Raw genomic sequence first — 13,688 nt, 5'->3', positions numbered from 1 at the left:
AATTGGGGAATTTAAGCCTTTTACATTAAGAGTTGTTATTGAAAGGTGTTGATTTATTCCTAGCATTTTATTGGTTGTTTGGTTGTCTTAGGTGTCTTTTGTTCCTTGCTTTCTGATTTACTGTTTGTTTTCTGTGTTTGTTGGTTCCTTAGGTTGTAGATAGTGTTTTTGTTAGCTTGTTTTCTCTTCATGAATGCCATTTTTATTATACTAGCGGGTTTAGATTTTTCTTGGGTTTTTATGGCAGTGGTCGTTATTTTTCAGGAACCAAACCCAGTACTCCCTTGAGGATTTCTTGTAAGGGTGGTCGTGTGGTAGTGAACTCCCGCAGTTTTTGTTTGTCTGAGAAATATACTATTTGCCCCTCATTTTGGAAGGATAGCCTTGCAGGGTAGAGTATTCTTGGCTGGCAATCTTTGTCTTTTAGTATTTTGAAAATATCATCCCATTCCTTTCTAGCTTTTAGGGTTTGTGATGAAAAGTCTGATGTTAACCTGATTGGGGCTCCCTTATAGGTGATTTGATGCTTCTCTCTTGCAGCTTTTAAGATTCTCTCTTTGTCTCTGAGTTTTGCCAATTTGACTATGACATGTCTTGGAGAAGGCCTTTTTGGGTTCAATACGTTTGGAGATCGTTGAGCTTCCTGGATCTGAAGATCTGTGATTTTTCCTATACCTGGGAAGTTTTCTGCCACTATTTTGTTAAATATGTTTTCAATGGAATCTCCATTTTCCTCCCCTTCTGGAATACCCATGACTCGGATATTTGATCGCTTATGGTTGTCTGATATCTCTCTCAGATTTTCTTCAATGTCCTTGATTATTTTTTCTTTCTTTTTGTCTGCTTGTGTTATTTCAAACAGCCCATCTTCAAGTTCAGAGGTTCTCTCTTCAACTTCGACAAGCCTGCTGGTTAAACTCTCCGTTGTGTTTTTTATTTCGTTGAATAACTTCTTCAGTTCAGCAAGTTCTGCTACATTTTTTTTCAGGACATTGATTTCCTTGTACATTTCCTCTTTCAGATCCTGTATACTTTTCCTCATTTCATCATGATGTCTAGCTGAGTTTTCTTGTATCTCATTCTGTTTCCTTAGAATTATCACTCGAAATTCCTTGTCAGTTATTTCAAGGGCTTCTTGTTTTATAGGATCTAGAGTTTGAGATTTATTAACTTTTGTTGGTGTACTTTCTTGATTTTTTGTATTTCTGGTATCTTTTTTTTGGTGTTTATTCATTGTGGCAGGGGGTTTCACAGTCCACCGGTTTGAGACTAATGACTAACTAGGATGTTGCTGTGGTTGCCAATTTCGTATGGCCCCCTCCGTGACTGCTCAGTTGGCCTCTAGTACCTTGTGTGTGTGGTTGCCTCGGGTCTTGGGCTTCTCCGGGGAGCCACCTTTCTGGTCAGCTTGGACTCTGCTGGGCTGGTGGATCACGTACCACAGGGTGTGTGATCTCTGTTGAGCTTTCACTTCCTGTGCAGGACTTCTCACTGTTCTGTGTGCGCTGGCCCAGGCTGTTAGATCGTGCAGTGGCGACCCCACCGGGTGTGTGGTTTCGGTCGAGTCTCTGCCTCCCTGGCCGCACGTCTCCCCACTCTCTGTGTACTGTGCTGGGCTGGGGCGTGTCTTCTGCACCCCTCGTCTATCAGCTGAGCCTTCAATACCCTGCTCGGCACCGCCTCGTCCAGGAAGTCTACCAGGTTTCTGCTAGGCACAGACGACCGGTCTCTCTGGGTGCCTTTGTAGCACTATGTAGATCTTTCTCAGGTCTTGTTCACCTTTGTATCCCCCCAGTATAATCCGAGTCTAGCGCCCACCTGCAGCCTGGTGTCCAGCAGGTTCAAGCGGACCTGGGAACTCTCCTACCACACTATTCCCAACCAGAAATTCGTTAGGCTTTTTTCCAAACTGGTGGCCGCAGAGATGGTATCTGCCTCCCAGTAACAGGGAGTTTACCGGGGGCCGGAGTCCAGGGTGTGGTGGAGTGACAGTCAGCCCGCCCGTACTTCCTTGCCCTCCCGACACTGGCCAGGGACGCCCCCCGCCACCAGCCCCGCCAGAGAACCGCGGAGGGAGTGGGAGGGGAGGCTGGTCCGCAGGCTCCGGAAAGCCCCGCGCCAGGCCAAGCAAGTGGGAGGGCTCAGTGATGGCCAAGCTGCTCTTTAGTCTCTTTTAAACAGGAGTATTTTCTCACCCTTCCTTTGTCTTTATTAATTTCAATATTTTTAAAGAAAAGATGCCAGTGATTTTATAAAATATTCCTCAGTTTGAGTTTGTCTTATGTTTCCTTTGTTGTTGGGTCTTTTTCATAGTATATGTTTGGAGGCATATGATGTGCATCTGCTGCTCATTGATAATGTTAATTTTGATTAGTCAGCCAAAGTGTATAGATACTATTGTTCTCCTTGCATCTAATAAGCAGTCTGTGGGGAGATACTCTCAGACTATATGTAATTTTTTTTTGAGGAGGAGACTATATCCGTATTTTTATTCCAACAAACTTTTCCCCCTAAATTTAGTTGAATTGGTGATTTTTCCCCAAATAATCTTTACTATGTTGGTGGGAAAATCATACCTTTTTAACTCTACCACTCCTTCCATTTTTACCAGTTGACATTCTAATAAAAGGAAAAGCTCTTTCATTTATTCATTCTTTTTCTTTTTTTTCCTATTATCAGTACAGATTGTTCAATGGATTATAATAAGTTATTTTCCTTATTTATTTCGATATTCAAACTGTCCCAGAGTTTGTCAATGGGCATCCTTTTTTGGTGGCTTCTGTGACTTTTGGACATTATTTTGAGGACATCCTTTCTTTGTGGCACCAAAAGATGTTCTGTACTCATCTGTATGTTCCCCTTTTCAGCCTTGGATTTCTTAACTTTCTTTTAGTGGATAATGGTATTTAGAAACCCGAGAAATGGGTGCTAATTGGTGCTCATTGCTATTGAAGTAGCATTGCTTCATAGGTCAGCAGATAGACTTGTGAATTCATGAGTTTGTGCTTCCAATTCCAATCCACATCTACAGGGCTCTTTCTTGATTTTTTCCATTTGATGTTTGTATTCCCTTCTTCCGCAGTGGAAACCTTGGCTCCCAATAGCATCAATACAGTCATACATTGCTGAGTCCTACGGTACATATAAAATAGTTTCAGAATCACTACATTCATACTACTACAAAACTCATATTTACTAAGAATTGAAAAGTTTTGCATTCTTTTGTTATTTCCTTCAGTGTGGTTTTGTTATTCACTTGAAATATAGTCAGGTTCATTTATTCCTATTTGCATTCAGTTTCAGAGTTATTCCCCACCCTTATTGACTTAATTTTATTTTTTGTATATAGAATATTAACACACTTCCAAAAGTTAAAATTATATAAAAGGTATGCTCAGGGAAATGTCACGTTCTCTTTCATCCTGTTCTCCCTGCTCCACCCCATTCTAGCTCCCTTTTGGTAACCAGTTTTTGGTTTATTCTTCCTGTGTTACCTCAGATACATGTATGCTTTGTTATCTCCTCTGACTTCTAACACGAAAGGTTGCATTTGCTTTTTTCACTTAACAATATATCCTGTAAATCCCAATTATTTCATAGCAATCTTTCTCATTTTTTATTTTTACAGCTGCACAGTACTCCATTGTAACTACATACTATAATTTCAACCAGTCTCCTATTTGGGGCCTTTAGGTAGTTTGCAATATGTTGCAATTACAAATAATTTCATTGCAAAACTTTGTGATAAGTATTTTCATTTGTTGGAAGTATATCTCAGGGTTAATTTATAGCACATATCTTTATTGCAGATTATGTCTTTTGGTATTAAAAAATGTTCTCATTTGTCTCACGTAGTGGTTTTTGGACTGAATTCTACTCTAACGTCACAGTCTAGTTCTCTGCTTTCTTACTGTTTTCTCTTTGCGTAGTATATCTTTATGTATTCCTCTGTGTTAGCCTTTTTTTTTTTTTTTTTTTTTTTTTTGGTCTTTTTGTGACCGGTAAGGGGATCGCAACCCTTGGCTTGGTGTCGCCCGCACCGCACTCAGCCAGTGAGCTCACCAGCCATTCCTATACAGGATCCGAACCTGTGCTGGGAACGCCGCTGTGCTCCCAAGCGCTGCACTCTCCCGATTGCACCACGGGGCCGGCCCTGTGTTAGCCTTTTTGAATCACTGTTTTAGGTGTGTCTCTTGTATTAATAGGTTGAATGACCACCCTGATTTGCCTGGGCCTATCCTGATTTTAGCACTGAAAGTCAAGAGTCCTAGGTAATTCCTCAGTCCTGGGCCAATTGGGATGGTTGGTCACTCAGTGTATCAAGCATTAGAAGATTTCATCATCTTTTTCCTTTAATGGTGTGTGTTAACCCATCCATGTTTACTGAAGTGACTGATATGTTTGGTCTCAATGTATTATGCTATACTTACTGTGTCTTTTTCATATGTTTTATCTTTTTTGCTCCTTTTGAAAATTTCTTTTGGTATTTAGCAAAGTTTACATTTTTGCTCCAGTGGCTATCTTTGTGTTTATACCTTTCTAGTGTCCTTAACCCTCATCCTTTAAAAAATTTAATTTTTTACTCTTGGGTATGTCAATTTCAATTGGAATCCTTTATTTCCAACCTGCTGTTTACTCAAAAATCTATGATCTATTCTACTTTTCTCTTTTTCACTTCATGCTCCCCTCTGTTTTGAGGATTGCATTTTTTCTTTTTCAGCAGAACATGTAATGTTGCACACTCTTCTTCTACCCATATTCTTTCTCTTGTTTTAGTCTTAACTCTACAGTTATATTACTGTTCTCCCAGATACATAGTGGGTCCTATCAATATGTAGATTTTTCTCTAGTTGCCTACATTTTTATTGGATTATAATTTTAAATATTACTTCTTTCCCATTGTTTTTCTTCTTCAAGGATTCCTTGTTTGCTTATCTTCCAGTTCATCCACTTTTCTCTGACCCTGTATACTTCTTTCTCTATCTCATTTCAAGTGTACCCTCTTGTATCAGTATATTGAAGGGTAGTTTCTTTAAATGGATGATGTTGTAATTGGTGGGAGGTGAGGGAAAGGATGGGCATGACCTGTGGTCTTCTTTTGTTTTTCTGGTATCCTTAATTTTCCCCTCTTACGTCCTTTTTTTCTTCACTGCCACGTATACAAGGGACACCTCTTCTTTGTTTTCATTACACCAGATCCTCTGATGGTCTTTTTTTTTTTTTTCAGGTCCCTTTTCTATAGCCATTGCTGTGACCTATCAATTCCTAGACCCATGGTCAGAATTTTTGCACTTAGTATATTGAACTTGCTCTTTCTCTTGGGATGATTTTGTCTATGCTTCCTTTGTGTTCCCCACTCCTTTCTGCTCTTTCTGCAGTCTCTTAAGATTCTCTTACCTTGCTCTCTGTTCCCATAGATTTATAGTGCTGACAGTTCCAGTGAGTGCTCTGTTGGAATTTGTATTTTCTGTCTCTACTTATAGGAAATTCGAAGTTTGTGACATTTTCTATCCTATTAATGCTGGAGGCATGTGTCTTGTGTGGTTTATTTGTACTACTCATTTTAATGTATGTGTATTTGAGTAGAGATTCAGATCCCAGGTGGTTCTTATGCTAGGGCCAATTGGAGCTCTGTTCTTATAAACCTTCCAAGATGTCCTATTATATGTTCAGTCTCTTAAATGAAGAACTAATTGTTCTTACTACTATTCATTTTTCTCCTCTTTCATGATTCATTTAATGATTTTATATTTAATTGGTACCTTTTTACTTTTCTGATAACTTATTGATAAGCTGATTGAGAAGAGAGCTGAATTTCTTAGTCATATTAATATTCCACTGCCTAGAATACCTAATACTAAGATACTCATAAAATAATTGTCAAATTAAATCAGTCTTTTACCTGGTTATGTTCTTCTTTTCCTTCTGAAGTCTTAAATTAGTTTATTTACATGGCAGATGCTGAGAAAAACTCTTAAAGGGTCTGAGAGTGAAGAACGGGAAGTAGTACCTGAGATACCAACTTTGGAGCCATTTGGGGATGTGGTATGTGTGACTAGCCCTCAATAAACCTGCACAAATTATTTATTATTTAATATGAAGAGTAGTTGATGCTTATTATTTAGAAATCAAAAATTATATGTAGAAAGTGGTCCTCTCTGATAATATATTCATGAATTTTTCATTTTTATGAATCAGAAAAGCATTGTAATAATCACTGAAATTGTGGAAAGCATCCTGATTCACAGTATTAATGTTTTCTGTGCTAGGGGTTCCCAATTATAGTTATATCAGAATCACCTGGAATACTTTTTTTTAAAGCATTGACTTTGGACCCACCTAAGATCTGCTAACTTAGAATCTCTGAGAGAGGGACCTGGGGATCAGTATTTTTATTGAATGCTTTAGGTGATTATATTTATTGCTAGATTGAGCTACAGTTTGAAAATTGATCCCATACCCCTCCCTCATTGCCCCCAAAAACCTCAGAAACAAAAGAAAACATACTGATTACACACACACACACACACACACACACACACACAGAGGTAGGAACTAATGTCTAGGTTGAGAACCAAAAAAAAAAAAGTGTTATTCTATTCTGGGAGCTTTAGACTGTGGAACATGAGGATCTATGTATATTTAGAACTGTCAAATATGGCATTCTTTTACAGTTATCTTTATTTTCTGAACACTATTAGAACAATTAGTGGATGTGAAATGAGAATATCTCTTATCCTTCTCTACCTCCTATTATATACAATGTTTCATATAATATTTCGCATTTTTTACTTGGTTTTTAAGATTAAACGTGGCTAAATATATCTGGCTAGTACCACATATTAGAATTCAAATGTTCCTGCATTTATTTTGCCTTCGATTTTATGATTAAGCACAAAATACAATTTTCTTTAATATTTAGTAAAACTTTGTACAAGAGAGAATGAATATTTCACAGCCCCTGGCATGTTATAGCCAGTGAATTATTATTAAATGAATAAAGTGGTTTTAGGATACTGGATAAAAGAGCTTATTTGAAACAAAGCATTTTTGTGTTTTTATATGCAGGGTGCTACATTTCATCAGTTTTCACCTAGTATAAAATAAAAACAATTCAAAGTGATGATCAGATTTAAGTTAATAATGAACAATTTGTTTGCTTTGTTTTCTTGTTCATTTTAGATTTGTTTTGAACACACCTTAACCGTTTTTCTTCTGTATTTCTGCTTTCTAATATTTTTTTATTAACTAGATATTTATGATGAGAAACAGTATTTCTTTTTCTTTCTTTCTTTTTTTTTTGTTTGTTTTTTTGTGACCGGCGTACCGCGCTCAGCCAGTGAGCGCACCGGCCATCCTTATATAGGATCCGAACCCGCAGCGGGAGCACTGCTGCGCTTCCAGCGCCGCACTCTCCCGAGTGCACGGGGTCGGCTTGAGAAACAGTATTTCTAATGAGAAATGCCAACAAAGTGGAGCTTTACTTTTTAAAAAATATGTATAGTTCAATATAAATTGGAAGAAAATTTAACTTTTTAAGAAATGCATTCACTATCTGTGTTTTTGTTTTGATTGTTATAGGTTGGCTGCCTGGCTGTTCATATAAAGAATTGTGGACATTTTACGCCTAAGAGTATCCTTTCTTTTGATTTAAGAATCACAGCATAATCATATCTCATTGTTTCAGTTATCCATAGCTGCGATACAAACCACTCCAAACCTTAGTGACTTAAAACATTAACCATTTTATTTTCAATCACTATCTGTGTATTCACTATGTGGTACTTCTGCTTCATGGTATCACAGCTTGGCTGCAGTTGTCTGGCAGTTCAAAAGGACTGGAATATCTGAAATGGCCTGTTTACATGTCTGGTGCTTTAGTGGGGGATACCTGGAAGGTTGGACTTAGCTGACATGCTGAAATGGTTGTATTTCTCTCTCTTTGTGTATAGTTGCATTATGTATTTTTTTCTTCACTAATTTTGATTTTTTTTAAAAATTGTGTTAATATATTATTTATCTTCCTTACTGAAGTTTTTGGTATCCCCTTAAATTTTGTGCCCTAGACGAGTGCCTCTCTTCTTTATCCTAGACCCAGGCTTAGTCACATCCATTGAATTTTTTTGGTTAAAGTAGTCACAGGGCCAGCCTGGATTCAAGGGCAGGGGAAATAAACTTTTATTTTGATGTGGGAGTAACAGAAGATTTTCAGCTGTTTATAATCTACTTTAACCACCGTATAAGTTAAAGAAAAAAATATATATCTTCTTGGATGATAATGCTAATTTATTTGTAAGTAAGGAGTGTGCTTTCTTAAACTTTTTAGAATTTATTTTGTATTGGTGTCTTTAAATACGTTGAATGCTTATCTATCTTTAGATTTATCATGTTTAAAACCAGTCTCATTATGGAGACTTGGTGTTTCTTTTTTATATAAAGAGAATTTTTGAAAAGAATTATATATAAAGACATTTTTGAAGATAATCAGCTAAGTCAGGGAACCAAAATTGTTTTAATGCATGGAGTGCTATGAAAGATAACACTTCAGACCAATGTGGTATAAATGAAGTATATAGTGAAGTGAATTAGAGAGTAGAACACTTTGCTCTAAATTCTGTTGCATTAAAATTAGAAAGAAATTATTCACAAGTGACATTTTTTTTGATTTTTAAAATTTCTACATAATTATGCTTAGAAAAAAAATTTCAACTATATATTTAAATATTTAGTCACCTTAAGATTAGTACTTATGTATGGAAAATTTGGAAAGGAATTATGATGGAAATATGAAGATAAAAATATGATAAGTGATCTAAGAAAGAATGAACCTCCTTTTTCTACTTATATTGTGCCTAGCAGTGATGGGCAAAAACACCATTTTAAAAGACTTTTTTCTCTATTGTTTAATATATTCTAGAACTACTATGTCTTCTTGATATCTATATCTACTTGATTGATTCTTAGGTTTCGTCCTGAATTGTTCAATGGATTAATTTTAATATGTTATTGTTCAATTACTACAAAACTTGTTTCTTAAATATTCTATTTTCAGTCAGTTTACTACATTACACTAATTTATTCATTCGCATCTCTATAAACAATGTTGTGAAATATACAAAATTTCGTAGCTTGCTGTCCAAAAACAATGAAAAGAACACTGCACTTAAGTTTGGTGAAATAAAGTATTTCTCTGTACAGGTAATGTTAAAGTTCTCTTCTAGATATAAGAATGTCTGTTTATAGTTTCAAATATTCTACACAAATTATATCTTTTTAAAAAAATGGGTAGGAAAGAAACAAAAGAAGTGCCTTTTATTTGGTATTTTACTCTATTCCATTTCTATACTGTGGACTGTACTGATATTTTTAATAAATAGCTTAATGCAAAATGAGTAATCTTGGTGGACTTCTCCCCTGAGATGTTACTGTCTGTGGTTTTGAGTATTAATCACATATATATTTTTCTGTCTTGCTCTTTCATTCCCATCTACTCTCTTCCACCCTTTCTTTTTATTTATCTCTGCTCCTATTCCTTCTCTTCTTTCCATTATTTACTTTATATAGACTCTTTCTAAACATTTTTTGCATGAATTAACTTATTCAGTCTTTATATGAATATATTATATTATATATATAATACAGACATATTCATAATCATCCTTATTTTACAGACGAGGAAACTGAGGTACTATGTAGTTAAATAATTTTTTTGAGGTCACAGAGCTACCACGCAGTGGTGTTGGGAATGTTGGCAGTCTGGCTTCAGACCACACATTTCATTAAACTGCCTCTCACATCAGAACTTGCTATGTTTCTGTTTAAAGTTAAGCTTCTTAGAATCTTAAATGTATCTCAAAGCTTTCTTTGAAACGAGTAACACTATTCCATGCAACTACAGGATTCATTGATTAGTCCAACGTTTCCTTATAGTCTTACTAAGTTAGTTGAATTTTAGTGAAATCCTAGCACGTTTTCTGTATGTGCTATATGTTTTTTACAGATTTCATTTTAAGTGTTTGGTATTGAGGATAGTTCTTTAAGCATGTGATTTAAAAAAACAACAATAAAACAAGACATAGTTTTGCTAGAAACAATCCATATTGTTTATTTTACTTTACAAATTGTTTTCCTAACCTTCACTGGCAAGTTCTCAAGAATTTTGATTATCTTCCTCTAAAACGTGTTGATTTATTTTCTAGAAGACAATTAATGCCTAGCAGATCACCTTGATTCTATGGAGGCTTGGTTTAGGGAGGGATCTATTTCACTTTTTGTCCTTGGTTCTAGAATTTTTTTTTTTTTTTTTTGACTGGTAAAGGGATTGCAACCCTCGGCACTGTGTGGTCTGCACCACGCTCAGCCAGTGAGCGCACCAGACATCCCTATATAGGATCCGAACCCGCGGCGGGAGCGCTGCTGCACTCCCAGTGCCGCACTCTCCTGAGTGAGCCACGGGGTCGGCCCCTGGTTCTAGAATTTAACGTTCATCCTTCTCCGGGGCAAAAAAAGGATCTTAGAAATTTTAATTCCATTTATCACCCTCAACTAATATGTTATTGTTGTCTTCTATTTTCTATATTTTTAAATCCTCTAAGCTATAATTTATATTTGTTTAATTTATTCTATATTTTTTAGTTTCCCTTTATATTTGCCATTTTTACCTTTCTTACAGCTCAGATTATCCTGCTGGGGTTACTTACATTCAGTCTAAAGTATTTATTTTAAAATTTCTTCCAATGAGAGTAAATTGGTGACAAATTCAGTTTTAGTTTGCCTGAAAATGTCTTTATTTTATTCTCATTCTTAAATGGAATTTTCATTGAGTATAGAATTGTATATTTGCGGTTACTTTCTGAAGCATCACCTCACTGTTTCCTGGCTTCCATATTTGTTGAAGAGAAGTCACCTGTCAATAATGTCTTTTTCTATGTGTCTGTGTATGTGTGTTTGTATTTGGATTTCTTTCTGTTTATTGTGTTAGGATTTATTGAATGCTTAAACTGGATTGTTGAAGTATATCAGTTCTGGAAAGTTCTTAGCTATTATTTTTCCAAATATGCCTCTCTGCCCCATTTTCTTTATTTTATTTCCTGGAACTCTTTTAAACATATTTTAGATGTTCTTACTATCTTCCATGTCCTTTAGCCTTTTTAAAAAATGTTTCCTTTCACTTTGTCTCTCTGCCTTACATTCCAGATAATTCCTCTGATCTTTATTACAGTTCACTAATTCCCTTAAGCTGAATCTAATCTGTGGGTTGAGTCCATACATTTTTTTTATTTCTACACATTTTATTTAGTTTTTTGTTCAGGTTTGCTAAATAGTTTTGACAGTTTCCTTGTGCCAAGAATATATTTTCAGCTAGTTTTTTATTCCTTTAAACATAGTAAGCATAGCTCTTTAAGTTTACATATTTGAAGTATTTGTGGGTCTGTTTCTGCTGATTCTCATTCATGGTGCTTTGTTTTCTTGCTGGTTTAGTTATTTTTGACTGTGATCTACTCATTTTCCTTGGGAAATTATTTGTGGAACTCCTTTGAGGTCTGGGATGAAAGTAGCAGCTTTCAGGGAAATTTGTGTTTTCTTCTGAAGCATCTGAGACCACTACCAGTTTGGGACCACTTTAAATTCTACACTTGAGAGTTTGGGTTTTTTTTGAAAATTTAAGTTGTCCTGTTTGTTCATTTATATTTTGGCAAAATATAAATAACATAATTTTTTTATACCATACGGTGAATATAAAGCTAGGCTACATTTCCACTAACAGGTTTTTGTTTATAGCTTATCAGTGACTCCCCTCTCCCTTCCCCTGCCCCCATTCTGCTCAGCACTACAACTTTCCTTGGAGCCTTCTATAGATGGGCTGGGAGGTTTTCCCATTCACTGAAGACATATCCTTTTGGATTCTCAGCTTTATGGGAGGAAGCCTGGGTGAGGATTCTCTGTAAATGCCCTGTGTCTTATCTTTTCCCTTCTTTGTCTTTCAAGGCCTTAAAAACTGCAGTTGTAGGTGACCTTATTGGGATATGCCCTCAGGAAAAATGAAACTTTAGGGTCTAGTTTACCTGCCAGAGTGTCTGCCAATACCTGGAGTTTTAAATGATTATTTCTTATCATTTTATCAACCTTTTTATGCTTTTAAGAAGATATTTCTGATGTTTTATTCAGCATTGTACTTTTCTAGTAGATAGACTGTTTCCAATAATCTAGATGCCAAATTACTGAAAAACAGAGCCTGCTCTCTTAACTGTGGTGCTGGCACACAGGGCTTCAATTTCCTTTTTCTCATTTCTCTGGGAAGACTGTCACAAGCATAACATTAAGAAGTCTCATACAGACTCTATGATCTCAACTATGATGAGAGACACCATAAAAAGGCACCTAGAATCTTGGGAGTAGGGAGGCATGAGACTGTTTTCTACTTAGCACAAGAGTGTATAAATTTTAAAAGTTACATAATAATGGTATTGTGCTACAGAGCTCAGGGTTGGGAAAGAATTTTAGTTTCAGAAATAGTATACGGTGCCGAGCCCGTGGCGCACTCGGGAGAGTGCAGCGCTGGGAGCGTGGCGACACTCCCGACGCGGGTTCGGATCCTATATAGGATTGGCCGGTACACTCACTGGCTGGGTGCCGGTCACGAAAAAGACAAAAAAAAAAAAAAAGAAATAGTATACGTATTTTATCAAAAAGTTAAAAAGCAGAGACTAAAAAAGATATTAGATGTCCTTTAATAATGGTTATTTGGATAAACCTGCACTTGGATTCCCTGGATTATTTGGATTTTATATTGGATATTGAATTACCTTTGATAGTATAGTTTCAGTAGAATGTTGAGAGTGAACTGTGTAGAGTTAGAAAGAGAATGTAGGCAATGAATGTTTCAAAAAGACTATCATTGATGTTAGACATAAACAAGATTCTGATTTTTGATGATAGTAGGATATATGTGGCTGTGAGGTTGAAAAGTTATAAAACTAATGACATATGAAAACTAATCATTAGGTATGCACATATAATGTAATATAGTTTATGGATGTATTTATTTAGAAATTATATTTGAAATTCAGACTGAAAATGTAATCCATTTTTTAATATATATTTTGATATTGAGGTTCCTAGGCGTCAAGATGATGAACGGAATAATATTCACTTGGAACTAATGCAATATGACAATATAAAAAAAAATCCTCTCTTATTAGGGAGTGTTCAGGTACATCTTTATGAAGTAATTCAGGTATGTATCAAAATAATTTTTTTTTACCTTAGTAACACATTGACCAGTTGGTGTTTGTTGTTATGATTTATGATACTCGATGGACTCTTTTTGTTTATTATCTGCTTTCAAACTCATGTGCTTAGGAAACAAAACCTCCTTCTGGCTATCAAAAACAAACAAAAAAAAGTTGGTTTGTAACAGCATGGGTTTTTTAAAATCTTTTTTCTAGAAGATTAGTGATACAACCTGAATGACTGAGCATGATTTTTTACTTTATTTAAATTTACAAATGAAATTGTATGTATATAATCATGTAAAACATGATCTTTTGAAATATGTATATATTGTGAAATGGCTAAATCAAGTTAAGCATGTTTTATTATGTTTCGGAAATGTTTTAAGACATGATTCAAACTGCAAACTCTGTTTCTTTAACTGGCAGCACAAATTTCAGTTCGGTTCTTCTGTC

At 35.7% G+C, this 13,688-nt stretch overlaps 1 protein-coding gene across 1 annotated transcript in view; it reads left to right on the top strand.

The window, feature by feature from the left end:
• C2CD6 (C2 calcium dependent domain containing 6) overlaps positions 1-13,688 on the top strand; it is a 93,090-nt gene that overhangs the window by 26,899 nt on the left and 52,503 nt on the right. Inside the window, exons 2-5 of the mRNA XM_063114951.1 lie at positions 5,959-6,045; positions 7,582-7,633; positions 9,053-9,198; positions 13,115-13,237. Of these exons, the coding sequence (XP_062971021.1) occupies positions 5,959-6,045; positions 7,582-7,633; positions 9,053-9,198; positions 13,115-13,237 (408 nt within the window). The remainder of the gene's footprint in view (positions 1-5,958; positions 6,046-7,581; positions 7,634-9,052; positions 9,199-13,114; positions 13,238-13,688) is intronic.

The sequence above is a fragment of the Cynocephalus volans genome, chromosome 1 (assembly GCF_027409185.1).
Source record: "Cynocephalus volans isolate mCynVol1 chromosome 1, mCynVol1.pri, whole genome shotgun sequence".
Lineage (NCBI taxonomy): Eukaryota > Metazoa > Chordata > Mammalia > Dermoptera > Cynocephalidae > Cynocephalus > Cynocephalus volans.
The sequence above is the reverse complement of the archived record's forward strand: the minus strand, read 5'-3'. Positions and strand labels throughout refer to the sequence as shown.